The sequence below is a fragment of the Ooceraea biroi genome, chromosome 5, assembly GCF_003672135.1.
Source record: "Ooceraea biroi isolate clonal line C1 chromosome 5, Obir_v5.4, whole genome shotgun sequence".
NCBI lineage: Eukaryota > Metazoa > Arthropoda > Insecta > Hymenoptera > Formicidae > Ooceraea > Ooceraea biroi.
The window spans coordinates 12390351-12415499 of NC_039510.1; the positions used below are offsets into that span (position 1 = coordinate 12390351).

Here is a 25149-nt window from a genome sequence, read left to right on the forward strand (position 1 = left end):
ATCCGCCATTTTGAATTATGAAATTTTGTATCTCAAATTCGTATTCAGCGGCTCAAAAACCCTTTAGATACCAGTTTTCATAACAAATAGATAGATTTTGGTTTTTTGACCGCCATATTGGATCGGCTATTTTGAATTATGAAATTTTGTACCTCAAATTCATATTTCGCGAGCCAAAAAAGCCCTAAATACAAGGTGTCTTTAAAATCCGATTACTTTTTTTGGGTGCCACCAGGGGCACAAACAGTGATATTCTATTTGCCGCTGAAGGGGTTAATGATTAATATATATTCCATTATTATATTCCATATTAATATTATAATACATTTTAATGGAATACATTATAATATGTTTAATTTTTATTAATATTATGTATTGTACAAAATTGTCATATACATAAAATTATTAAATATATAACTCGCATAAAGATATACATATAATCGAGATATGAAAAACACGACACAGTTCATAATGCGCTAACTTCTAATGCTCACTTCTCATTACTTCCAATGAATGCAGTTCCCGTTGCATAAGATGCTCACAGCCACGGATATTAAACTGTAAATCAATGACTGTTGTTCGGCCGATTCGAGCGTCGAAATGCATGCGGGCGACAACCGTGACAGAAATTTGAAATGACGCGACTGGATAACAACCGTGAAATATTGCGAGTTGGCTAACCCACCGCTGTTAGGAGACCGAGGGGGAAGAAAAATTCTTTGTACCCCGTTCGCGACGTGAAATATGAAAGACGATACGGGCAACATAAATTATGCGGCGTCGCGCAGTAATCGCGCTTTGGCCGAGCTTGTGCGTTAAAGTCGATCAAAGCGAGCTTGAAATTTCTAAACGTTCCCGAGGGGGAACACGTTTAAGTATTCCTATTTGTAGTTGTCGCGGAATATGCTAAATGAAATATTCTAAAACATTAATAATTGTGAAGTTAGATATTTGCTCAAAGTAGAGATATCAAAGACCGCGTGTCGACATAAATTCTTTCGTAAACATCCTAAAATTTTCAAGTTATACGCGTTTGCTCCTATTATAAATGAGAATATTCGAAAACGTCGATACACTGTCCAATATTAATATTTATTTATTTCAAAGTGGCGGCCGACATAAGACATATTTTTCGAAGACAGAATCGACACACCTCTTCAGATATTGCGGGAGTAAAAGTACCTTCGTACTCAATAGCTTGAACCCCTACTCACGCGATTTAGACAGCGGTCTATAGTCGCGTTCGCATTCAAGCAGCTAGAATATCTCGGAATATTCGTTTTCTTATTTATGATAACTTAGTGGCTGGTTTCCTAGGAATCAGTTCACATGCGGTCGCGAAATAAGATTGAGATATATAAAACGGAGAAATATATGATTCTTATTTTAACTCCATCGTACAGAAAATCATTTAAACGGAAGAAAACATTTCTACTCTTTTTCTCTACGGTTCCTTTCTACAACGCACTTTTATTTAAATATTTACGTTATAATCACAATATCATGCGCTCTATAAAATTGATCATCACGAACTCTTCAAATGTTAAAAATATAATTTTTCTTCTTACTTTTAATCACTGGCAGCTGCACACAATACTTTTCTGAAACAATAGTTCATTATATGGTCGGATGATCACACACACATGGTACTTCGCTTCCCAACTATCTCCCCTCAACAGCCTCCCGAAAAAAACTACGCAGCACATCTATTCCTTCCTTGCCTGTCACCGTCCGACAATCGTGCTGACCCCGCTTTCCTGCGGCTTTGCGCTCCGTCGAGTCCGTTTTCCTTGGACGTGGGGCTGTTTTCGCGGTGCTCCGCTTCTGTTACGCTTCCTTCCGCCTCGGCGACGAATGTGTGTGTCGCCGTACGTATGTACGTGTATATGTGTTGACGGTTCTTGAGACACTTTATACATAAAACATCCTTTTTATCCAGGAGCGGATATGTCCATCCATTTTCATGTATGTACATTAAACACACGCATTCTGGCTGCGTGTACATACACGTCCGTGCATGATGCATACATGCATACAGTATGCAGCGCATACAGCAGATAGATACCCCTTACTCTCATCTTCTCTCGCGAAGTGGACATTCTGAAAGAAACGAAGCACACTTATCGGCAGTACACGTCGATGCATTTCAACTGCCGCGGAAATGATACACCACCCCATCGGTTGGTGGTTTTAATGCCACCCGCCGACAAGCGACTTCCCGAAGAAAACAGGTCCTCAGGTCGGAAAACGCCGTCGCCGTCGCCGCGACGTGACGTCTTAAAGCGAGCAAATTATTTTATCGGAACTGCTCTCCGAACTGCGGGAAACTTCGCTGGGTAGTTTTGGTTGATTTAGCGAATTTGTTAATAAATGAGAAGGCAGAAAGAAAGAGAAAAAGTCTCTCTGCATTCCTTACTCGTGTTCCTTGAATTTAGGACTAACAATCGCGTGTAAGATAATATCTATGGGGTGTTCCATTTTGGAAAATAGGGAGTGAAATAAACCGCTGTTTGTATAGGATATTATTTCAACTAACATTTCGTCATTCGATTCAATTTTCTCATCAGTTACAGTACAATGTTGACGTGCATAGATAGATGGGCAGCAGAATCATCAACGAGAAAAAAAGAGATAGAGGAAAAGAGAGAGAGGAAGAGATAGAGAGGAATGATCTATACGTTATTTGAAAATGTTTCGCGCGCAAACAGCATAACTCGCGAAATAAAAATTTTACGCTGAAAGGGTTAATAAAAGCGGGCGCGTAAAGTAACGGGGTTGCTGTGCCCGGGCTGTGCGCACTTTATCAGACACCGGTTCCGCGTCATAAAACGAAGAGGCTACATGTACGCGCGGACGCGCTCGTGCAGTTTTCTGAGTAATGTGTTTGTCAGCGGCAAGAACGGATGCTATGTCCGACGAAAGACTTCCGGACTTGCAAGAACGGCGATTGTTCATCGCGTTGAGTATTCGGAATTTACAACCGCAGTTGAAATCCATCCATCAATAACGCGATTCCGCACTCGTCTCGAAGAGACCGCATGCAGTTTCTGGCAAAATAATCGTGTTACTTAAAACGCGTTAAGTGGTTGGAACAAGATTTGCATTTCTATTCTGGACGAGTAAGTATTTTCCAGTGCTGAAGATTGAATCCTTTGTGCATCAAAGTGGTTTGAGTTTCTGCGAGAGTAGGATTCACGCCGATCGATATCGCTGACCGTTCCTACAATTCAGTGTAGATACGCCTGCGATAATTATAAGCGATTCGTCATTGCGGAGATTCTGAAATCGACACGATCCATTTAGTTGCCTTAGTTGGAAACGTCACGAGCAAACGAGATTGTCTTGGTGATTGCTCGCCTTAATTACGTGTTCGTTTCCGTCAAAAGTTAATAAAGAATAATCCTAGCGGGAAAAGAGATCTGGAAGATCGTAAAACGATCCCCGATGTAATTTTGAGATCTTCCCGTTTTGATTCGTACATAGGATATACAGAGGAAGCGCGGATGCGGTAACAAATCGGAAAAATTCGTGAGAGGAATGTGCGATGAAATGAAAACTATTATAACATCGTTTTCCTCGAATTACGAAACAATCTAGATTACCGTAACGTAAATTGAACCGGTAACGTCAGCGATTCGTGATTAAGGAACATGATGGAAACGTACGTTGACAAAGTCATTCGTCGAATTATTCATTTCGTTTTTTCTCGCGTTCCAAATGCAGATTGATCAACCCCAATTTAACGTGAATTAATCGAACGGTAGTAACGTTTCCGATGCGACGTGACTGATCGAGGTATCGCGACGTATTCGATGGGAAGCGCAAACGGAACGAATGTGCTCGATTCGGCTCACGCTCCTCACCGTCTGATTGTAAACTTACCGATCAAACATTTAATTAAAACGGAGTGCCCTATTTAACACTTTGCGAGGCGAGGCCCACGTAATAAAACGGCAGTAGCGTCAGGTTCACGGCTGCTGCTGTCTTATGATAATTACTCGCTCATAATTGCCGTCGTCGCGGCATTAAGCGCTTGTGTTATCGAGACGCATCTCGCCGGGGCTTGGACGTCTTATCGGCAGCCAAAGCTGGAAGCTTGAATATTTATAACGGTTTAACGATCGCGCGACCGGCTCTCGCTTCCGCGAACGTTCTCCATGGTTTTAATTATCCGGCTAAGTCGATTCATTACGCGTCTGACATTCGCTATTAATTAAATCGCGTCTGCATACAGCCGGAACGAGGGATTTTTCCTGTTCATCGCACTCGAAACACCGAATCAAGCTAGCGTGTAATCGCTTGTGGACAACGATTTCAAAATATTCCGCAATTTTATTTTTTTACATAAAACATACATTTTTCACGTGTTCATTATTTATACGAGTGTTCCTATTGTAATCTTGCCTGGTTTGTGGTAGCTTTCGTGTCAATCACACACATCACGTTTCTGAAACGCAAAGAAATTCCATTACAAAAAGTATAAAACTATCAAGCGTCGTGGCGTCATTTCAAAGCATGGTCGAAAAGTTGCAGATGCATTACTGGATTCCGGATGAAATATCAAGAAACGTGAGCCGCGGTATGTCGCCTGTGATATTTCAAAAGATCTTTGCCGTACTTTATTCCGTCTTTGTCCCTTTGCGGCCTAAGCCGCGTTCTTCCCTTCACCAGGAAGTCAGTCTAGACCGATATTGAACGCTGTAACAATTCGATAAAATGTATACGGAATTATTTACGAAATCGGTGATTCTCAATGAAGACGAAAAGCTTATGATGAATCTGGAAGCGAATTTATTTAGTCTTCACTTTTATTTTTTTCCCGCTCGCTTCACGGAGCTGTAAAGTAAAATAAATACATACATTTACATGCAAAATACGAAAATCTGAAATGTATAACTTGAAACGCGCATGTACCAGATATCAAAGCTTATTTAAATAGGATATCTCGTGGAAAAGCGAGAAAGGTTTTAGATGTCGTATACTGTTTCATTCCACATTCTGTGCTAATTATTGTTAATGGTAAAATAGCGCCGTTCATTAAGAAGAAATGGGAGAATTAAGCTTTATGCTCCCGTAGCTTTACGCTTGGCAAAACCCGCGCAACGAATTGTTGTCCTAATAAGCTTAAAGCTGCAGCAACCTAAAGTACAGCGTGCCGTTGTGTTTTCACGCTGCAAAATCCTATGAAAGGTCATTAAATGCAAAGGGAGTCGCAAGTTTCCAGATTCGAAGAAAGCATAGTGAAGAAGTCAAATGGAGTAGTGGGCGTCCGCAGAGTGCTTGTAAGCTACTTGCGAAGCCGTCGAAAGGACCATAGGTCAAAGCTGTGCTTCAATGAAACTTCGTCTCTTTCATCGTCTCTTTCAATGATCTCACGCGAGACGAACGAGAAAATTAATAGCTAGTCGCGTGTTTCATGGTATTAAGCGTGAAGAGCGCTTTTCATTGTGAAGTGCGACGAGATGATGTATTGTATAAAGCGAGAATAATGATGTACATACATCTGTAACACATTTGAAACGCATGATCGATTTGCAATAATTCATCGGATAACGCGCGTCATTGGTGACGTGACGTAATGCTGCTTATTACCACAAGTAATGTATTTCTTTATGTTAGCGAAGATTGATTTCGGATAAATTGACATTCGTGAAGCAGCAGAAAAAAACGTAGGCCATTCTCGCCATCGTGTTTCCTCGTTCTTGTTTATCGTCTGCTTAAAAGGGATTCTTACGCAGCTAAGCGTTGCGAGAGATGTGGTTAATGTAGGGTGAGAAACGGATATGGCAGGAAATTAGCAGGGTCACGATAATATTAATGGCTGTTTCAGACAGTAGTCTGGGCAATTCCATCGTATCGTTTTTGCGCGAGAACCCGCCTTTCATCCTGTCGCGTGGCTCCTTCGTTGCTTCGTCATAAGGATTGGGGAAGGATGTTGATCCATTGTGTCGAAGTGGAGAATAACGTGGGATGTGCCGGTTATCAGTCTTATTCCACTTTGATAAAAGCTTCCCTCCTTCACCTTGTTCACGCACGTCGGCCATAAGTTATTTCCTAGCTGAAGATCGTTCGCTTCCAAGAAGAATCACTTATTCTCTTGAGGGTTCCAATCAATTTTTTCTAAACTTTGATTATAAAATTATTGCTGCGATAATAATAATTATTTATTTACTTTGATAGCTTCCGCGTATCAGACAGAGACTTGCTGTTTTCTGTTTTCTAGACTTTGTTCACAATTACTCAGATCGAGTTGTTACGGAGTCGATATGTCATCTCCGTGAAGGACGACTCGATCACTACTCTGTCTTTCACGTGACAGTAATCTTCTTATTCTAGAAAAGATCTTCAAAGGAAAAATTCTATTTGTCACAGAACATTCGTCTAGGCATTCAGAATGAAATTTTAAATGCCTTTTTCTTCTGCCGACGGTACTTCTTTCGTTCTTTTATTTCTACGCCGCTGAAAATTACACGTTTATTAGCGCTATCATCACAATAGATGTCTGATTTTACGCGCAGTACAGAGAGGCGTGAAAATTGTTTGTTAACCAGCACTTTATATTGACGATCTGTTTAATGGGAATCGTGTTTGCATATCATTAATTAATTCTACGTTGCATTAATAATATGATAAGCATCTGTCAGCAGTGTGTTCATTTTAAAATACAATTATGTAATAAAATTAGATATTCTGTCAGGGCTCATCGAAATTATGTTAGTAAATACATCATTCCATTCCTCTGCAATTTCATAGCGGTAACGATAGTTCAATTACAGCCGATTATTATAAATCCATGCGCTGATAACGCAATAACATAAACAAATATCTAGCTTGATATTTGATAATTAGATGCGCAATGAAATTGTTTAAATATTTCAAATTTCTATTAATAATTAAAAAATAATTTTCTACGCAAAACAGTTTTTGCGGTAGTATATGCGTACGTGCAAACAAATGAAAAACGCTCGATCTTTTGTTAAAAGCAATCTATTGTAGTAGAAAAAGTTTTCTATGGAATGTCAGTAATTTACAACGTTAAATTAAACGCAGCCTTTAGAAAACTTTTTCACCGATTTCGTAGGCCGCACATAAGCCGAAAGTGAGAGTAATAAAACGAGCATTGGACGTGATTTTTGTACAAAACAGTTTGCGAATAACGTTTTCGAATAAGGTACCTTCGAAGCGAATTTACATTCGCTTATAAAATTTGAAATGTCGAAGGAAATTGATGTCAAAGTGTCACCGTCAACTCTGCAGAAACATCAAGATCCAATCATTCAGTGGAAACTAGATTGCGAAAAACTGGCAAAGGCTCGACTGATTTAACTAGCGAGGCAAATGTTACCATGATAGTGTGCTTTTTCGTCAAACGCCAACTCAGTGCTTGCCGCTCCTGTCAAGAACAGGACATCATTTAAATATCGGTTACTTATTTCGCAATTGCGAAGAAGAGAAGTCACGAAACGACTATATAATGACTATATAATGTCGCATTATTATTTTGTCGAAAACAATTTAGGCGTGCACCAGTGTAGTACGTTCCGAGGAACGAATTAGGGCGATTGATTTCTGCCTAGATTGACGCACGAGCTAGATTAGAGTCCTACGAAATGTTTTTAAATTAGATATTTAGATATTAGATATTTCTACATAATCTTATCGCTGGCACTTTCTCACACGTTGCGTACATTTATCGAGATGCTGTTGCACACACTCGTGCTGCGAAATATACACTTGGAAGTATATGTGGGAAATCATGCATGCGCACATACGCACCGATATTACGAGTTTCTCGACGCAAATCCGCGCAATGCTCCGTGAGGCCACTTTAAAATTGCTTATCATATAGCGCCAGGCGTATCGCGACCTCCCCTTTTGCCATATTGAGTTTTCCGATGGCATTTTGCATGCATTAAGTTACATACAGAACGCAATACGTGTCTCGTGTTGGCGCTATAAGTCGCTGAATAGGGCGATCTCCGTGTATATTTTCGAGCGATATGAAAAGCTTCTCATACATGAAAGGATTATGTTTATACTATAATCCGTGCTGTCGAACTTTTGGTAAATTGTTATCCACACATGACGTGGAATTTTACATATTATGATGCAATAGTTTTCATCTCCTCATACAATCACATGGATTACGCGCGGTACAATGTTATAATAAATATTTAATATAAACGACGTGTTCTTTTTCTCTCTTAAAGTTAAAAATTAACATTAATTTGATTTTAACTGTAATTTGCAGAAAATTCTTTTTTACACTATCCACAAAATTTTCTTTCCTACATTATATGAGTGTAGAAATATATTTCCATATAAACGCGGAATTTTGTTCTCAACTAAAAGTTTTATTTTAACTTTTACTCTTATGTGCGACAAGATGACAAGAAAGAATTGATGACGACGAATGAGGGAACACAACAGAACGCGATGGGAGCAAACGTCGTAACTATCAGTAGAATTACTCGCAGTTAAACCAGACGCCGGTAGTTAAATATATTAACGGTCCCGCGCGAGGCAACTGCGTCTGGCTGTAGTATTATGTAAATGTTCCCTTGTGCTATTGCCTGTAAATTGTAACGTTATTATTGCAGTCGAAAACTTGCGGGAGGAAGCGAATAAGTTCCGACAGCTCTGTAAGAAACTATACGCCGTGCCTCAAAGTGTCGCAACGCGGTAAACGGATTACGCACGTGATATTTTCGCGAGACTATAAACGAGATGCTTAGGATTGAGACATGCTAATCCAAGTTCGTGGAGCAAGCTCGTTTGCTCGTCGAGGATCGCATTATCGACGTGACACCTGGCCTGCTTGATTCGCCAATTATAACGCCTTTCCCCGCTTCGGAGTCGCAATTTCACGGTCCGCCGCGTTATCTTTAAGGGAAATTGCTGGCGTCTTGTTGCTCGCACAGAAAACAACGGCAAGTAAGAGCGATGGAGTACGAGAAGAGAATAAGGGTAGTTAACGACTCGCTGCTATTAGGGTGGCGGCGTTATCTATACCGGCGAACATCACAAACCTCTAAGTGACTGGCTGTTATTAACTAAAGCGCCGTTGGGTATTGTAACACTTTGTCATCTCGCTTCTCTGCGGGGGCGATGCGTTACTGTGCCACTTAACGTCACGAAGGGTACAGCCTCGATCTGACATTAATGTCACGTCGTCATTTTCGACGCACCGATGCGATCGCGACGCGATTTTCTGCCCCCTGACGACTCGGGGCGAGAAATGTCGCGAAACCGCGTGTTAATTGTCCTCGACGGTGCCGTCAATGTACGTCCTGGCTATATTCCGCACGGGAGCGACCTGCGTATCGCGAAATCGGCCCGAAACTGCGTACGCGTGATTCAGCGCCGAGAGCACGGCGCGATGACAGATCGCCAAGCGCCGGCCATTTAGCCGGGCATTCATCGTCGAGCGCGCGTTTCTTCTCACTTCGCGTGGCATGTCACACGCGAAAAGGGGATAAATGCGGGAATGTCCCGGGGGTGCCGTTGAAACATCGCGTGTGTACGCGATCGCATTATCTTCCATTGCGGCAAAAACAAGCGGCGACTAGCAAAACGGAACGACGGGTCCGCCGGATGGATACCGTGGCATCCCCCGACGGCCCCGACACGCATCCCACCCTTTTAAACGTCCGAATGGGTTCGATTGCCGCCTCGTTAGCCACTCAGATCGCTCGCACTAACTGCTTTTATTTATTCATTTCATTTCTTTTTTTTTTTAATTTCAAACGCCGATTGATTCACATCGTTAACGCGTGCACGTTTGCGATGTTTCTGCTGATATTTGATGGACAGCGCGGCCGATGGGGAACGTGGATAGGGGATAATGCATGCGCAGCGATTTGGCAGCATATAATTGCGATATGCGAGTCACCTCGATTTTCACAGGCCTTTCATTGATTGGAATAATGCAGCAACTGTTTTAGAATTTTCTAAGGAAATTATTTTTTTTATGATCAGCTTAGAAGGATTAAACAAAATTTTTAATCGTTTCGTTTAACGTAAACTTTAATAAATACGAGCAAATACGTTTGGCTATCATGGAGCAGCTGAAAGGAACATTTTAGAATTCAGCAACATAATTGCTCTCCGCGAGCATGCATTTTTATTAAAGGTACATTATGTAGCTTGCGGCGTATTGGAGAAAATCCGAGTTTGCCGCGATAGCTATATTCATCTATCGATGAAATCTCCTGTCCCGTGTATTCCTTTGCATGTCAGATAAAACGGTGCTTCTCTTCTTTACCGCTGCAACACTCTTTTCCATTCGAACACTCGTTTACGTTCCCTCGAGTTTATTCGACGCTTTTTACGGTTCGCGTTTCCGCCTCGCGATCGTGTCGCTCTTTATTTTATCAGACCCGTCACAAAACGCTGCGAAACAATGGATACTCCGATCTGCAAAGACGCGTACCGGGAAAAATATGAATGCGCTAAATTACCGCAAAAAAATAGTGTTTCTATCCGCGTCATTACGCGTAATTCTTTCCGCTCTTTAAGAGCAGGTTGCATTAACCAATTGAGTCGACTTTACGTAATATTTTTACTCAAATTTTGCAATTAAACATATCTTGACGTATTAATCTTGTTAATCGTTAAGCCACAGGTTTAACAGACTTGCTGAATTTCCTGTATTATGCCGTGTACAACATATGATGGTTTCAGCACGGCTAAACCGCTTGAGTATTGAACATCACGAACTTTCATCATCTAGCTGTCTGCCAAGTTGTCTTCAACTCCTAATACGTCTTTCACGCTGGATAATTCTATTCTCAGTTTCTGCCCTCCCGTCCTTAATTGTTACCTAACGCGAGACGTTGCATTTCATTAGTTTCTGATAGATATTATTTGCGAAATCGAAAATCGACGCTTCCGATGATCAGCAATCCGTTGAAAATGTAATATTCTGTAACCAAATAGTAAACAATTATATAAATAATTTCAAATCTTAAATAATACAAATATTAACATTCACAATCATGTGTTATTTCTGAGACACTTGTAATATTTTTATTGCAAAATGCTTATCTCCTTCCCCTCAGTCTATCTTTACTATTCTTTTTTTATCATTATATTTCGTATTATTACACATCTTACGCTATGTTTGTTATTTGTTATCTTGCATGCTCTTTGTGCGCATTTACTCATCGAGTTTGATCATTTACACGGTGATTTCGGATCGCAGCGGTTGCCGTAACTCGGCAGTTATGTCGTGTCGTCGTGATGGCGGTACCACTAACAACGGCGATGATAAACCGCCTTTATTATCGTTTCTGGCATGCCTCGCAAAAGGAAGTAGTTCGTTTGCGGCGACGGTATCATTACTCTTCCGGCGTGTCGTAACGAGTAATTGAATATAATTTATTATTGTTAGTTACATCCCGTAATTTTGTCAACCCGGGAAAAAAATGTCAATATCCACGGTAGACACAATGCGACGTGACGTCATATTAACATTGTATCGTGAATGCTGCAAGTCATTAAATATATGCGATTTTCTAACGAATAGTCTCAAAAATAACTCGACTATCGGCGTTCCGAGTGCATGCGTTTATGCAAACGTGTTAAACAAGCGTTTAATTTAATATAAACAGAATCACAGATGTATTAATTGGAAATTTTTCGATTGGTGCACCATAACACACATTGCGAAAATATGATAGCAGCTGAAACATAAAATCAAACATTCCGTTGTGCGAATCGTGTAAATTCCGGCACTCGTTATTCCCGCGGCAGTGTTTGATAAACGATTAATGAATTATTAATGAAACGAGTAATGAAAATTATAAGTCGCGTTTGCCAATACGTATGGAAAACAGATCAATGCAAGATCAGCTAGGGCCAACGCTTTGCGTATCACTTAAATAAATGCAGATTTAATTAGGTCACACTGGAGGGTCCTTTTATCAAACGTTACCGTAACTAGATGAGGACGATAGTAGCGATAACGTCATCCGATGCATGACACAGGAGCTCAGATGAGGTCGATAAGTTCTCGCACCAGCGAAGCAAGCACTCAGCTCGTTACTCGAGACACAAATGCACTGCTGTTCATCGTCTTATCGCGTAAGTAAATTTCCGGCGGCGGCACTTGCTCTCCCATAGTCAAGGGAACGGCTCGCACTCTTGTCGCGTGTCGTTAGCCTCGTCCATTATTCGGTTACCCCACACTTGTCGGATAAGTGAAACTCGCGCGGAGTTATGCGAAGTATCCGGCATCGTCGATTCACCACCACCGACGACCAGAAAATGCAGCGAATGCACTTTGGCGAATGCACGTCGCGCGGATCACCGCGCGTCTTTGAAAGAATTTGCAAGTTCGTCCAAAGAAGAGAGGAAGAGTCTGCGTGTGGAAAATTTATTGTGTTTGTATGACCCGGCGATCCATTATACAACTCTTTCGTTTCTTGCCCTCTTAAATGGAATCAGCGTCGTTTTTCATTCACGTACAGACTCAGTTGCAAGCGTAGCACTGCAGGTTTTCATTAGCGGAATTTCACTGGAAAAGATCAGTCATATTTGATTACCGGAAAGTGTAACCAAGGAAGATTGATACTGTTAAAAAGTAGAACGAACGAAACCAACTGTAGCGAACTCTATACCGATCCTTAGGGATTCAGCAAGAGTTACCGATTTCAGTGACCACGGATTCAGTCAGTAACAGTTTTATTGATTTAGGGGGTGCATAATTGACTTTTTTCCTTTTCATCTTGTAGTTTGCTTCAAAGAAGAAAATTCAGAAGGAATTTAAGATTGATATCAGTATCGGTCTCTCCTGGGCCGTTAATCGCGATGCAGAGCGCTTTCGAGAGAGATTCGATTCCCTCATTGAATTCCTCATTGAATTCCGCCAGCTTGTCAAGCGGCGCTTCGTGTGTTAGCTTTACCCGCGAGGTAAGCGCGAGATAAGCAGGGAAACAATTCTCGTTCTCCGGCACCGGATGCACCAACCAACTTTTCCAACTACATCCTCTCCGTTCTAGCCGGCGCGATTGCCGGCTCTCAATTTCCGGTTCTAAGCAGCAGCCACCTTCGACTAGCCAAGACGAGTGCGATCTCACGCCTTTCAAGTGCCTGAGAGGCACTTAAAACGTTGCGAATACCGCTGCCAGGAGTAATAAGCAATAGTGATAAGGCACTGTCCCCGGTTTCTCGATTGGTATCGATATCTTCGTTTCCGAACGGCAACTCGCTCGAAGATAATTTCTCCCCATCGTATGGGAATGTGGAAAATCATGAGTCAGCTGTGAGCTCCCCATCGAAGCGAGCGTAGATTTTATAATATTATCCGATCTCAGCTGTTTTCGATATATTTGTATTAAATTCGCATCGGTAATGTTGGTGAGTAATTAAAGCCCGTTGCCTTTAATATTCTTGAGCCTGACAGCACGCGAAATTGAGGATTCCGAATAAAAATACTAAAATAAAAATTAACTTGAATTAATAACTTACAAGAGATGTTTTAGGAATGAGTGCGAGTTTAAAATAGTTGTCACTAGTTATGAATTTGACGTCAATGTATATAGTCCGTTCTGCATCACTCTCGAATATAGAGTACGCTATTATTAATACCGGAGCGGAAACGATTGATTTTTGGAGCCTATAATAATGAATAGGTATTTCTAGCTATCACTATAATACCCTTTTTCGCGGGGTATCATGATCTGTCCAGCAAAGTCTGAAACGTGGCTCGATAAATCTTATCTCGCGAGCATAAAAAACACAGTAAACCAATATCGTGCAGTAAATCTGGCCGCGTTTCACCGCTCGGTATATCCAGCGACCGCGTAGGAAAAAGTGAAGAAAACGGTTATTCTTCTCTCATGGAATACGTCGCGAGTTTTCCCTTTGCAGAGAGACCGGCGTATCGTCTCGGCTTAACGCCGCCTGCTTCCGTCGTTTAGCATTTTTTTCGCTGCTACTTTTCCCCCTTTCTGCTTTCTTCTTTTTACTATGCTTCCGTCTCCGGATTAAATATTCACGAGAGGAAAAATGAGAGCGATTCTTCCGCCGCGGAGACGAACTTACCTCGAAGTTCGAAGCGTTTGCTCGGCAAACCATAGGGTGTCCCCAAGCACACGATAATTTGAAGGAAACTATTGAGGATGATGTATTATCTAAAATAAAGAATGGAAATAAGCTTAAGTAAACAACATAATTAATTTTCAATTTACTAAATGTCATTAATGAAACATTCTATCAAAACTATTCAAAACCGCGAATTCCTGAGTGCATTAGAAAACAGATAAATATAATTTCGTGTACATATTTATAAAATATATATAAAATAGATTTTTGTATTATAGATTTTTCTCTCTCTCTATCTCTCTTTCCTTTTCTCTCTCTCTCGTAATCCTCGCAATCCCGTTTGATTACGCATCACGGTAGCCTCGCCTAGGGACAAAGAATTGTCAGGTAAAGTGGCCAGAGGCAAACTCACCCCTTGGGGAGTAATATTACACATGTATCCCTTACGCGAGACGAGCTTTAACCAGCGATTTAAGGGGCTTAATGAACTTTACGCGCCAACTACGGAGATTTTGAACGAGTAGTTTTGCATCGACTCCCGTGAGGCCGAAATTTGCAAGATGAAAATCACTCGACGCCGATGATCGCCGGCCCATTCGCGCCCCCCGGGAGTGAAATCGCGCGATCTCTCGGCTCGTTCCTGAAAATTGCCGTAATTAAATGCTCGCGCTTGCAAACACACGATTTCGTGATTTTAGCATTACTATCGCGTCCTACCCTCTTTCTCCACTACCCTCGTTAATCGCGTTCCTGCGCATTGGTATGGCTCTCATGCAAATTCGACGCACGTTCACCCTTGCTGCACATATATCTCACCATTACGATTTACGACGTGCAGTCGCCTACATGTGGTCGCGATAAGACGCAAAATCTGCTGTTAATTTCTTTGCCTTCTGTCTGCAGTTAATTGCGGTGTCGATGGCTCTTGACTATGTCCACGACGATTGCAATACGACTGCAAAGTTCCTCGTTATTTCCTCCAAGCCGTAGTGTTCGACGAATTCTCTCACGGTTCTTCTCACGAGACGTTCATTAAAATATTGGTTGCGAAAATTAATTTGGTTAATTTTTTTACAATTAAATCCTGATTTATGTAAGGAGTAATACAACTTAGATTTTCAACATATTGTTTTTAATGAATCTGTGGCACTTTTTGATTAACGATAGATTGGTCGAAAAAACGGAAGATATTTTAATTTGAGATAATTATTAGAAACGAGTGAAACACTAAAGACAGCCTAGATATGCTGAAGAAACATATTTCACGTATGGCAAGTGAACATTTGTTCTTTGAAATTGAACGGTGCTGCACAAGACGATACTAAAATCAGCAAGTGTCTTCGTTTTGGAGGTACTCCATGCATCGATATATTTGCGGCATGCCTGGTACAAAGTCTGGAAATACTGACCGATCCTAATGCAGATGCGAGTTCAAAGGAACGCAGGGAGAATAAAGGAATACCACCCCTCTAGAAAGAAGCGTATCGGACACAATGAACGTTTTCAATCTCACGTTCGGCGGTCGCGCCAGAAAGGTTCAATAGCGAGCACCGGGTGATGTGAAATTCTTGATCTGCAAAGGGAGTTTAATACTACGGAAGGAAGAAAGGAATAGGAGGGTGGACGAAAGAGAGAGAGAGAACCGAGAGGGGATGAGCGAGGACAGGGTGGCAGAGGTGGAGGAAGAACGGGTGTTGTGGAGGGTTTAATATGTACGACGTCCTCGGGGCGTTATAATCGTCGAGTATCGATCATCCCGCGCATATGACGTAGTTCGCTTCGAGAGACTTTAGGTTTGACCAATCGGGGTCTGCCTGCGAAGGATCGTGGCCGCGTACTTATCGTTCCTGATCGTTTCTGAACGCGACTCCGCCTCGCGTTCACGACTCGACACTGGAGACCGGGGTATCCGGAATTAGAACGCAAGATGCGTAAGAATTTTCCGAATTTCATCGTTGCTACTGCAGACTGCCTGCTCAGCTTCGCTTCCAAAAAAGAAAAAGAAAAGAAAAGAAAAAATAATAAATTTAGAACGTCACAATAAATTCCGTGCGTTTACGATATCCCGCAATCATTTTCTCGTTCGTTTCCTCGTTATGGACGAATCCGGACACGTGAACATCATATTTCATTCTTCATATAAAACTTTTCAGTCGCACATACGTACGGCGCTTTTTGCGTACGATTCGCGGGGGTGTGCTGGAAATTGCGCGGAACAATATTGACAGATGAAACGTTCGTAATTCTCACTCGATAACTGATGTAGATTTATTGGCCACGCACGGGCGACAGGGTGTCGTCCCACCATCGATAAAATATTCACCATTCCGGAAAAAGAGAACCGCAAATTGCACGTTGCACAAATTACGATGCCGTTGATCATCCAGCGGTCGCACGCCATCGCGCATTATCGTCATTATACGCTTACAGCGTAATCCTTTCATACATAATGTGTTGATTTAACCAGTTTGCAGTCGGATTTTGCCAATCTCTACTAAAAAAGAAAAATTGTTTGCTTTTTTCCAGAAATACGTCAGCGAAGGATCGATAGTGCGGGACTGCGTGCCGCACTGCGTGGAGAAAGGTGAGTGCGTTACGTCAATCTTTCCCCCGGTCCATCGGCTGTCCGAGACATTTCCGATACTCGTAAAGGGAGAAAAAGCTTCCGCATACAGCCGCGAATTACATTCAATCCTCGCGAAACCACTCGGTACCTATCTACGGCATTAAATCCACGAGCGCTCGTAAATTCCTTGGTACCGGTCGGTCGCCGGCTGGTCCCGGGGAAGCCACCGGGAAATTTACAGGGGGATGACGACGGGCCTTAAAAAATTTGTGAAACCGCGTGTTATCGGACGGTTCGGGCCGGTGTTTGTTAGCCGAACGACAGTGGAACAACGCTGGCGCTACGGACGTCGCGCCGCGTCGGGACGCTGGGCGCCCATGGGACACGATCGAATTTCTCTGTCTCTCTCTTTCTCTCTCGGGCGAGAATCGCCCGAGCCGCGTCATCGATTTCGGATTTCGCCCTGGCGTGCACCCACATTGCGCTCTTCCTTCATCCGCTCCATCCACCACTCGAGAGAGAGAGAAAGAGAGAATTGAGAAAGAGAGAAAGAGAGGATTGATACGAGAGCCAAGAGAAGAGAAAGAGAGAAATGAAGGAATCGCGCGCGCTTAAAAGGTCCCACGATGAACTGTATGTTATCGGGTCGCATCGTTTTATTGTTTCGCTGGGGATGAAGGCCTCATACTTTTCCTTTTCTCGTCCCTCATATTTCTCCACCACTCGTCGTTCTTCGACAACGCCTATATACCTTCCCCATCTCGTCCTCTTTCTCTTCCTCTTCCTTTACTCGGCGTCTTTTTTCTGTCATATCTCGGAAACGGAAGCGCCACGATTAATCTTTGTCGGACGGCACGCTCCGGTGTTTTCCTCTCTCGTGGGCCTTTTTATTCGTCGATATTAAACCTTCCCAGTCAGGGAAACCGAGGTTCATGATTCTCTTAAGGATCGTTATTACTTCTTGGGTTTGTCGCGTTCGTCGTGGTACGCTGTCACGTGCAAACTTTCACGCTACCGAGTCCCAGGTGATGCACATTAAACCGATGCGATCTCAAAATCTGGAGGACGCTTGAGCCCGGCGATTAAATTGCCGAATGACAAATCGGTGTTTCAGAGGCCTGGAGCACGAGGACGTACTGCTGCCAGCAGGACGGTTGCAATTCCGGCCCTTCGTTGGTAGCATCGAGCAGCACGTGCTTCGCCCTGGCGATCACGCTGGCGGTCCTCGTGGTATGCCGAAGCCTTCGTGGCTAATACGTCGTCCTGGAAGACGGAGGATCCGTACCACGAGCGTCACACGGAGCCCCATAGGCCCTTCAATCACGAAAACAGGAAGGGACGAGGAGGAGAACGTTGCATCTTGTACTTGACGTTTGCGCCGGAACGATCGAGGCTTCCTACGAGCGGATGTCGCAAAGACGTCGCCGAGAGTCGTCCTCTTTGATCCCCCAGTCCTTTCCAAAAGTCGAGTTAGATTGTACAGTATTGTTTATAACGAGATGCAGATCTTGCTGTTGTTGATGCGTGCTTTCTACTTTCTGATCTCATCCAATGTTTAATCATAAAGTATTTAAACAAAGTTAGATTCAGATTGATAATTGATGAATGAGTATGCGCTTGGATATCGATATGCTTGGAAAAAGATTGCTCGATTTTTGTCAACTGCGAAAGCATTGTCATTGGTGGTGGATATTATGTTAATATGCATTATTCACCTGTTGCTTTCGTCAACTGACGCGATGATCAATTTCTGTTTATTATTAGTAAATGCTCGGACAATGTAAATTAGTTTTGTGAGTTAATAAATTGTCCAAAGTGCATTTGATTTACTGTGCAAACGTATTATTCAAATACATAGTTTTCTCGTACAACTTGCTACTTGATATACACTCTCTCCCCAACATTCGTTATCTTCAGTTTTCTATTAGAATCAAAACAAAGGAAAAATTAAATCCATGGCCAAAAATGCTGATTATTCTATTTGCTAAAAATTCACATATTATACAGTTTTGTTATTAATATTTTTTAATATTTTATAATATTGTTAACAATATTAAAGAGAAATTAATGTAATTTCTCGATTAAAAAATTAATTTAAATGACGTATGAATAATCGGTTTGTCACATCATAAGCAGAGTCTTGAGTTTTATTCTTTAATAAAATGTCACGAGCAACATCGATTCGCATCTTGTATCTAACGCGGTGGTGGTATCCACGTTACAATCATCAGTCGAGTCAATCCAATTCAACAGGAAATGGAGAACGTACTTGCTTAACTCGGCCGAGTTAAGCGACGCGGAGGAATCGGCTCGTTAACTCTGCGACGCGTTATCGCGTTAACTTCCTCCTCGCTATTATCATAAATTCGCACGTTCCCGCATACTTTTCGCGGATCGTCTGCTCTCGATGGAAAAGTTCCAGCGATCCAGGGTTTGATTGAAACTTTGTTTGGCGAGTTTCGTTCTAAATTCAGATCTCGTTTATCGGCGAGCGAGGTGATATTTACACTCGCACATCGCGCAACATTATCATCATTATTAAGAAATCATTATTATCAACAAGATTTTTACTTATTAAATATTATATTTATTAAATATTATACAATTTCATCATTTTATCTCTCAGCTCACTTTTTTTTATATTGGAAGAAAAAACAGGAATTTTAAGGATTTTGAGGATTTGGACTTTGCGCTCGACGGTGTCAGAAGATAGACACCCGGTAATGAAAGAATCGAAACGACATTTAACAACTGCACGCTCCGCCACGATTCGCGCACGACAAAAAGCTGCAAAATAATCGCCATCATCTATCGCGTTTATCCGCTTTCACAGCAGCTTTCGTGCGATCTGCAGAGGCGCGTTTGCGCAAGACTTCTCGTGCGCAATGTGCAATCTGGCGTTTTCCACTTTGCTTTAACCAGATTGCGATTTTCTGCGGCAAAATGCTTCTCTTTTTTTCGGAATACCCGAATATATTGGTTGTAGGATAAAATAGTGTACCGGGCAAAAAGCAATTGTTATATTTTCGTCAAGAAAGGTCCACTCTCTCCCTTCCTAATGGTAGAAAAATTCGAACGAGAGATGAGAACAACATCCCCTGTGTATGTTGCCTGTATCACGATTTTTTTCTTCAAACTTTCGCCGGTCAGCCTTCTGTCGGGGGATAGCATTCTGTCGGCCTTCGGTAGCGGATTGAATTTATTCAAAAAGTTTCGGCGTCCCATTTTTCGCCGGGCGTTTTATCGACGCTTCTTCCGTCCAACCGCCGCTGTTCCGGTCTCGTACATGCGAGTTTAATAATATCGAGACGGCCAGCGTGTTGGCGGATCGAAAAAGAGTACACGAGCCGATATATCAATATTTCGGACAACGTCTCGCACGACGTATTCAAGTTTTAATATAAATGTTTCGGCGCGTCACGCGCCTGTTGTCACGCTTTTCCAAGCTGCACCGCGCTTAAAACGCTACTCAATGTTTCATTGTCGAAGCTCGCGTGATTCTTCGAGATTCCCTGATAGAATCGCGCCAATGAAAATTCATCGACATCTTGGAACGCATGAGATACCTTCAACTCGACGGAAAATAATCTTACGGAAGAAAGCGAGACGATCTCATACATATTGAACAATCTCTGAAAAGCAGGCTTTGCAACTCGTTTAGATTCTGCCACATTTTTTAGAATATTCTGAATTCTTTTTAAAGGATGAAGTGCTGAAAATGCGAAAATGCGAGAAGAGCCAGGACAACTAAAGTTGCCGGTGCGCTTAAATGGGTTATTGATGCCCGAAGGCGGCAAAATGCCAATATTGTTCGTGAACGTTGTTTCTTCATGAGTATCTTTTTAAAACAGTTAATCTCCGATGATCCTTTTTGACGTTGAAACGGTATTATCGATTGTGCCATGTGTCCATATACATGATATCCCGCTTTCTCTATTATGTTCGCGGTATAATGATGAAAAGAGTTTGACCTTTCGCGAGCTTTTACATTATTCTTGCAAAGCCGACTGTCGTGTATTTAAACGATAAGCTTTATTACATCAAAAAGAGAAAGCACGCAATAAAGAAGGATTTACTCGTCTGCTTCTTGCACCGTCTTGTAAAATCTTACCATTTATCATGCGCATAACGGAATATTTCCCGAACGCGTGCACGAGGAAGCAACACGCCGAGTTTATATATTATATATAAAAAAAAGAAAATCACAAAAAAGAGATAAATTATATCAATATATACTGATAAATCCGGAATTGTGCATGTATTATTAGCCTAGTGAAAACACATCAAGTTCCACCTCTAATTTTTCCGAGAAATCGAGTGTTTTAAAAGTCTCTTGTTCTCTTGTCTCGTGCACGTTTTAACTTTTCGCATTTATACCTATTTCTTGTCACTAAACGCTTCCACGTGCTACTACTAAATCTCTTCCACTACTCGAATCGATACGAAAATATCACGCGGCCGAAATACGTTTTCTATCCACATAGAAATCCTGATTCACTTTGGCCTAACGGCAATAGGATTCGGCGTCCCGACATATCCCGTTTCTCCAGGACGACGTCTTGGGACAGATGTTTAGCCGCTTACCGACTCGCGATGAGACGAAAGAGAGCATCGACAGCTCGATCGGGAGGAAACCACAGCGACGTTCTCCGTGTGAAAGCCGGTGTATCGATACATTGGACCATAATCGTTGTCAACGACACGCGTTACCAAAAAGATCGAGCGTTAAAAGCTGATACAGCAATGGAATCGGCGACAGCAACAACGCGGGCAAAAATGTTGCTTCTGTCGCTCGACATCTCCTAGCCGTAAGACACAGAAAACGCGAGATAAAGAGGATGGTTAAATAAATAAATAAATAAATATAAATAACGTGAATAAATACTTACATACAGATAACATTTAACAGAGGAACAGTGAGGCTAACAATAATGATGTTATTACTACTACTATTACTACTACTATTGCTACTAAAATAATTACTATTATATTACTATGAACTACTGTGTATCACACACCGAGTACATATACATATGGTAGTTACGAAAAAGAGAGAAAAAGAGAGAGAGAGAGAGAGAGAGAGAGCGGTTAGACAGAAACGCGAGAAAGCGGAGTTGTCGATTATTATGTAACTGCTTAAAGTAGCCTTATAAATTGTAATTAAAGCGCGGATAATCTACGTCTAGGCGACCGGGTGGCGCGAGGGAACGTAATCTGTCCATGTCTTGCGTCTCGAATTCTCGCACTCCGACTCTTAGATAGTCTTGTCTAATTAATTTGGCGTCAGAGCGTGGACTCTCCTGCATTTTTTCGATCCATCGGAATTTGCTTTGTGATTTCTATCTACCGGAAAACCTGGAATTTGCGGAACGTTGGAGATCCACGCGGCGCCAGGATTCCAGGTGATCATTATTGGACTCCCTTAATTTTCCTGCTCGATATTACACCGAGATTAACGACATTCGAAACTGTGCTCACGTTGCACTCGCTCATGCACTCATTTTTCATCCGCCAGTTATTAGTGAAATGAAAGATCCACGTCCAGTTTCTCTTGCACCACCCGGTACACACATCAGCGTATATTGGATCATGTGAGCAGGTAGGCAAGAAACTAATAAGAAAATTCCTAAAAAGTAGCGAATTCATCTTAAGGATAAGCGACCGATCGCGAGTAGCGGACGGGCTTTGTCGCCTTGTCCGCAAAAGGCAGCGTTCTAACAATAGCAGCCCGACAACGCGAGCGTTCGCGAAACATCGTGAAGATGTATTCGACGGTCACAGGATACTCGAACTATTATCTGTATAGTCAATAAACCGCCTCGTGATTAAAGCGAATAACGAGTAACGATTAGTCGGCTGCTCGTCGCGCAAAACGAATACTAAATATTTTTATTCGCACATATAACGAGTGACGAGTAATTTTGTTCGTTGTTCGTTGTTCACACGTCGCAAGTACCTTCGTATTCGAGGCCGTCTTCCGGTCGTGTCTGAAAGACGACGTTTCCCGGACACTCGCGTCGCCCGGGAATGAATTATCTATTCCCACAGTTTAGAGAGACAGACAATTTATCTAAAGTTAGCACGAGAGTTTAGAATAATGTTAAACGCTAATCTATTTCCCGTCTCGGACGTCGGCCAATCTAAGCGTCGATTGTTATTGTTGGAGGTGCGCTTCGAGGTAGCCGGCTGCAGTTTGGAATTAATCGTTGACGGAGCGCTGACTCGCATCAACTTAGTATAATTAACGCAGGATCGATAATCACTCACCCCCTATTCCTATGGCGATTAATACTCTGATCGCAAAATCTCACACGCGCGATTAGACGCCTTCCGCGGGATTACGATTGAGATCGCGTCGCTGGATTACGATCGAGAGACTTCTAGTCGTCGATTTAATTCAGCAGCTGCTGAATCGGCAATCTGTTTAACGCCAATACGTCTTGCTTAAGTCTTGTTTGATATACTTTTGTAAAGTAAGAAGCATCAATACCCGAATCGATCACTGTCGCGCCAGCGGAACGACGCTCGCCGATTAGTCTTGAAATATTAAGACTGGAATTTAAGTTGCCGCGATATTTCTGTTTCGACATCTCGCGTTATTTCTCGCGTATTTTTTTATTTATTTTCTTGTACACTAGATGTTGCACTAGAAGCTTCATGTGCACACGTATACTTATTATTTAGCTATGATTATATTTGAGTTTAATCTGTACAGAAACGTTGATCGTCATTCCTGATTGCAGTCCCAAAACGAAAGTCTGCACCTGGTAAAAAAAGATACTCCAACAAATATCATGTGAACGTTAATATATTATAGATTATATAGATTACCCAAGATTGGCTGATACTGGCCGGCTTTTTGAATATCGAATACCTCGAATCTCATCGCGCTCCAGAACACTGTAGAAATAAAGAAACGTATCACGTACACACCACCGGAGAAAACTATACAGACGCGCTGACAGGACGCACAGAAACCTCTCGGACGTTCACATCGTAAGGATTCGTAGGTGATTTCCTAGTACTTAAGATTTTATTAATATCGCGAAGGGAACGCTCGATAATAACTCTTCGTCGTTGCGAGTTCTATCAGCTTCTGCCGGCAATAAGATTGTGCGAAAGTATCGCTATCGGATCACTCGGTCCTCCACTGACGACCTCTTGATGAGAGATAAATACTTGTGCAGCGAATTGCATTGACATTGCCGAATATTTCCGGTACTTCAAACTGATGCCGAGTTGATGAATGATTACTGCAATCGTTTATTTTAGCGCACAAGTGAAACTGTTTCATCAAGTGGCTTGCTGCAACATTGAAGAGAAAACATTATGAAGTGAGTGTACGTACACAAAATGAAAAGTTAATAAAGCACTGAGATACAATTATTAAGCCGAGTGATTTGTGCGCGATAATTATTAGAGTTATATATATATATATATATTATACACACATACATACACATACATACATGCACGCATACACACATCGCCTATAAACACACATATGTTATATATTTAAAAAATTACGTCATATATATATATATATTATATTATAATATATATATTATATTATATTATTTAGTTACATAAGCAGAATCTCATATGTATGACGAGTTGTACATTTATATTAGACACACACAGACGCAATAATAAAAATTATACCCTGAATACGCGCGATCCAATGCTTCTTTTACCATCAACGTGGCAGCATTTATATCGCAACAAACGCGCTGAGTCGCAAAATATATAATAAATGATCTCCATTACAGCGGCCAGGATAATTAATTTGACTCCGTGTTCAACGAATATCTCTCGCCACCGATCAATTTCTGTCGCATTGACGACCGAGGGACCGACCCTGATGCGTTTCCATTTGACTTTCGTTTCTCGACACCAGTACCAATACCAGCTTGACAAGGATTACCGTACGCCGCTATGTATTTCGCCATTCCACGAACGACGATTATTTACGATCGACGTCGCGTTACATTTTTCAAACGCGGCAAAGTGTTCAACGAAAGCGCGACGTCGCCCGGGCATGATTGATCATCCGCTCGTAAAATGGGCTGACACGATTTATCTGGCGGGCTTTTTTTCGACCGATTACGATCTTCCCACCGCGAGAGAGCTACGTATGCTCGTAGTCAAGTAGCGAGAAAGTTGCACTTCTTTGCGACAAAGGAGGATGGTAATACGTGCATGATGTTACGTTCCTACCCTAATGGTCCTACTCTTGCGTTGCGTCAGCTGCAAATTGAAAAATCATGAAAAACAAGACTTGGATCTGTACGATTTTTCGATGCATCTTGCACATTGCGTATGATAAATTATATCGAAATGTTTAGAGCAACTGATCAAAGCAAGAATGTTTAATAAAGAGTCTTTAATGTAATCGTCAGAACTCGATTTTTTTAGCACAGCGCTCAACGATTTTCGAAATGTCCTGCTCGGCGAACGCCGAATTCTCGACATTCACTGGATCAAGCAGTGTTACGTTATTTATTTTAGAATTTGTACGCTCTGTTGTCATGAACGAT

At 41.9% G+C, this 25149-nt stretch overlaps 1 protein-coding gene and 1 long non-coding RNA gene across 2 annotated transcripts in view; one reads left to right on the top strand and one right to left on the bottom strand.

Annotated features, from left to right (window-relative positions):
• The window catches only part of LOC105281030, a 70186-nt gene extending 45910 nt beyond the window's left edge, over positions 1–24276 (top strand). Inside the window, exons 3-4 of the mRNA XM_011341949.3 lie at positions 16573–16630; positions 17727–24276. Of these exons, the coding sequence (XP_011340251.1) occupies positions 16573–16630; positions 17727–17866 (198 nt within the window). The 3' untranslated portion in view covers positions 17867–24276. The remainder of the gene's footprint in view (positions 1–16572; positions 16631–17726) is intronic.
• LOC109611088 lies at positions 10011–16566 on the bottom strand. The gene is made up of 2 exons (XR_002193415.2): positions 11116–16566; positions 10011–10924 (listed from the first exon to the last, which is right to left on the bottom strand). It is a non-coding gene; the product is annotated as an uncharacterized LOC109611088 (long non-coding RNA).
• Positions 24277–25149: the final 873 nt, after the last annotated feature.